The sequence below is a fragment of the Centruroides vittatus genome, unplaced genomic scaffold (genome assembly GCF_030686945.1).
Source record: "Centruroides vittatus isolate TY-2023 unplaced genomic scaffold, ASM3068694v2 contig_3015, whole genome shotgun sequence".
NCBI classification, from domain to species: domain Eukaryota; kingdom Metazoa; phylum Arthropoda; class Arachnida; order Scorpiones; family Buthidae; genus Centruroides; species Centruroides vittatus.
The window spans coordinates 1-4,439 of record NW_027121930.1 but is presented as its reverse complement, the minus strand read 5'-3'; the positions used below and the strand labels follow the sequence as shown (position 1 = coordinate 4,439).

At 29.8% G+C, this 4,439-nt stretch overlaps 1 protein-coding gene across 1 annotated transcript; it reads right to left on the bottom strand.

Moving 5' to 3' along the window:
• Positions 1 to 2,624: 2,624 nt before the first annotated feature.
• On the bottom strand, positions 2,625 to 4,179 carry LOC136972822 (techylectin-5A-like). The gene is made up of 6 exons (XM_067267458.1): positions 4,017 to 4,179; positions 3,919 to 3,947; positions 3,688 to 3,870; positions 3,517 to 3,622; positions 3,264 to 3,428; positions 2,625 to 3,046 (listed from the first exon to the last, which is right to left on the bottom strand). The coding sequence occupies exons 1-6, from the start codon at positions 4,138 to 4,140 to the stop codon at positions 2,787 to 2,789; spliced, it is 867 nt and encodes a 288-aa protein (XP_067123559.1). The 5' UTR covers positions 4,141 to 4,179; the 3' UTR covers positions 2,625 to 2,786.
• Between the last annotated feature and the right edge of the window lie 260 nt (positions 4,180 to 4,439).

The following is a 4,439-nucleotide window of genomic DNA, read 5'->3' as shown; positions in this document are numbered from 1 at the left end:
TCATGAGGTAATGTTATAGAAGGCTCTACGGTACAAATAGATTGTATGCAATTATTACAAGTAATTATTTTTGACTCTCTTACAAGCTTATGAATTATCCATCCTGCTAAGTAATAAAGTCCTGCCATCTGCAATTCGTTTAAAGACACATTAGAATGTTCAGTTGTCCTCCACTTATCCCGTCTGCTGTTCTGCACCATTTCGTTTTCCTCTGCTTATTTGCAGGAAATCTAAACAATCGAACGTCGGTAGAGTTACTTTTACAATTAGGTGCCACACAATAACCTCATTGTTTAACGTTTTGAGTACGTATATTCGTAATAATGGCGACTCACGCATGAACCACTTGTAGCGAGCTCTATGGATAAGTCCCAAAATGGTCGCTGCCGCATAGAATCACGGGAGCGTGTCCTGACCTTTTTATACAGACCTTGATATCGAGTGGCGCTGACAACAACGCCAAACGGTAGATATTGAAACTACCGTGGAAAACGCCAATAATGAGCACTTAAAGACCGCTAAATAAGACGACAACACAGAAACACAGATGTTTTCATGTTTCGTTCTCTAGGATTTACGATGATTATATGATCATTTACTGTAAATGTACATATTTTAATATGATTTTATGTGCTTTTAACGCCTTTCTAGTGATATTACGACTTCAATATTTGTGGTGGACGGATGTAAAATTGAATAAAATGACAAACTTCATTTTTATTTTTCCATATACTTTTTTGACAAACGACGTATAATCGAGAACGACGTAACTCGAGGTATACCTGTATATATACTGTACATATATGATATTTTACAAGTAAAACTTGATTATATTACAATATTTTCTTGTTTTAGTTGGAAGTTTCATGTCAACAGATACCGCATAAATTTGTGGATTTTCGAACACAAGCATGTTTATCCTTATATATAAATTCATATCCTTCCCTATGAAAAGCTATGGTTTATTATTAAATAGTTTAAATTCTAAAGTAAACAAAATTTTTCAAATATTCGTACTTAATATGAAATTATAATCTTAAAATCATATTCTAAAATAAATAAACAGACACATGATTTAGTTATTAACTTAAAAAAATCAATGAATTTTACTACTAATTTTAATTGGTTTTAATTTATTAATTATTTTCCTTTAATTCAGTCATTGAAATCTGGCAACTATAACTAGACACTATGTAATTCCAAGCGAATGCAGAGTCATTAATGCAAACCATTTAAAACTTACAGAGAAACCTCAAAATATGAAAAATACATTTTATTACATTTTTACTGTATATACTGAATTCCATGACAAAAAAATGCAGCAAAGAGTTGCTTAACTTTTCCGGCAAAAGATTTAAAATTGTAATTTTAGTGTCATCTGTTATTACAAACTCATATTGTAAACGTCATTTTGAATCAAATTTCAATTATATTAATTTTATTTGCCTTTTTTAAACCTACGAAACCTGAAAAACGTGGCACAACGAAAAAAATCAACAATTTATGTTAAAAATGTAAAGGGATTATCAAGCTGAGCTATCTGAAAGTTATATGCCATCTGATTGCAAGACTTTCCTTTGTTTCCAAACCTGGAAACCAAATGTAAAAACTAAAATTCCTTGACGACACAATCTTATTAAACTAAATAAAACAAACCTAATTAGCTTAATCACATTTAGAAAGAAAAGATAGTAAATAAAAAAAGATAAGATTTATAAGAGTCTATGTACATTTGCTACATCTCTATGAATTAAATGCCGAACTTAACTATTGGATAGAGGGGCCTACGAGGCCTGGATTCTCTTTCTTTTGTAAATAAATAAATGCAAAAAATTCAGATAAGAACAGGAAAATGCTTTGAATGTGACAAACGACGTATAAACAATGTTTAAGTGTTTACTCTTCACCCACAGCACTAGTGCCTACATCAATGTTAGTATAGGAGTTAACATAAGTTTTCACATTCAAATTTGTGCCTACAGTTTTTAAACATCTCTTAACATGAAAAAACCACGTTACTTTCGGTCAATATCGGAAGTTCGCTTACAGTTAACCGGGGAGAAAGTCCCAAAATTCTATTTAAATAAATCGCTTCTTTATAAGTTTATTGACTTTTTTCCATTAAAAAATATTTTAATCCTTTCATGATAGTTTATTCTTCGCAATATCATTTAATCGTTTTGTAAAACTGACGTTCATAGATGGAAAAAACGTCACACTAATGACATTTACACTGCTAATTTATAAAATTAATAATAATTAAGAATGTTTTTCTGGCAAAATGCTTTCTGTTTTCAGTGTAAGCATTTATTAATTTAAATTTCATATATACACAGACACCCTAAGATCCGCATCTCGTTCAAAATCATTCTTAATCGCATCTGAAGATTAGAAGTATCTATCAATATATGTAAATTGAACATTAAAGAAATTCCATAAAAATATGCTCAATTCATAGAGGAAGCAGTGTTATATTATAGAATAAATGTCGCTATTTTCAATTTAAACAAGTGTCCAAGATTTAGTGATTCGGAATTTTAATGTATGGGAGCTTTCAGTAATAAAGAATCTAAACGTTCGTATACATATAAAAATTGCACATACATGCAATAAATAAGCAGTAGAAGATTATATAATGCATTTATTTTGTAATATATTTAATAATACAAACACTAATATCGAATACGTTAATCCATAATAAATTCTATTCTTACATAGAAAATGAAATAAATCATATTAATAATTTTATATTAAAACATGAAAACACGTAGGACGGTAATGTACTATCATTTATCGTTACGTCGAATCTTCATTTCTACGAATGGCAACGAATAATGCAAACCTTTCCATTTGTACCATTCCACTCCGTCGCCATATGATTTATGAGGGCCGTTCAAGTACAGGCCGTTCAAATTTGAATCATAGCAGCTATTGTACCACCAAGCACCTTTGTAGTAAGCAGCGCAATTGCTCGATGAAGCCTCGTCATTGTCTTTATCAACAGTACTAAATTTTCTTCCATTATGATGCAGTATTAATGAATCACCTGGAAAAAGTGTGATATAACACTATTAAGGTAATAAAATTACACAAACAATAATACAATTTTAAACACGAATATAATCAAAGAGATATTTCAGTTTCATGAGAGGATACTTGAATGTCTGTACTTAAAATTTATTAAAAATATACCGTTACATGATAACGACTTACTAATAGTTAAAAAGTGTACTCTATAATCGAGAAAAGTATCTGAAACTCACCAGCGTCTCCGCTGTATCCCGAAACATGCAATTGAAACAGTTCTTGCTCATTTCCAATTTTGAACTGCTTATATTGAGCGTATCGACTGTTTCCTTCTTTGTCTTTCATGTCAATTCTAAGGGAATAACTACCTTGGTTGGTTAGAGCATGCAATTTCTCATTACCTAAAACCAGATTTTAAATTAAAAATTACATCGTACTCTCTTACCTTAAATATATTAAAAACTTTTTATTTAAATTTATGATATTTACCTAACCAGAAATCTTCATCCAAATTGCCAAATCCTCGCGAGTATTCCGTCCAATTTTTTAAGAAATAATTTTGAGGATGTCCAAAATCGCCTCTTCTCTGAAACACCTGCAGATTTCTTTTTATTAAACTAAAATTCATTCATAAAATATTTACATTTTTTCTTATCTTACCGTCCATCCTCCTCCGTCAGTTTCCATGTCACAATATACGTTGAAATTAAGTTGAGTTGTGCCGTTCAAAGGCCATATCTCGTAAATGCCCGATTTACTGACTCCGGTTCCTTTAATCTCGGTACAATCCTTATATTTAGCAACAACTTTTGGAATAATTTCATATTCGGGTGTGATTTTAATTTTATATTCGGGTTTCGTTTTAATTTCATATTCGGGTGTGATTTTAATACGATTTCCTTTTGATAACTGTTCTAAGACTAACAATTACATTTTCAAAGATTAATACTTTATAAAATAAATAAAAAAAACCAACAAAAACAACTTACGATTGTGGATAATTTCGTCAATTATCTTCAGTTTAAATTTAATATACGAATTAAGCTCTTCTCCTGTAACTTGTTCTGAATAAAACACAAATAAGGCGCACAAGTAGTAGTGCATTACTCTCATGTTGAGAAGTTAAATTTACACTTCCTTATTATAAAAAGTACTGCATTATTTTTATAGGAAAACGAAAGGAAAGACAAGAACAGGTGTTGATAAAGATATCAAAAGACTGAATTTTCTAAGAAATTATTACATAATAAAGTTAAGAGTTAGTTTTAAAATATATTTTAAAACTTAAATGTTTATGTTGTAATAACTAAAACCCCCACCTTTTATGTATACAAAAAACTTTCACTTTAAATTAATTTTAATATTAGATAGTGTATGTATAGTGTATAATATATATTATATAATATATGCTG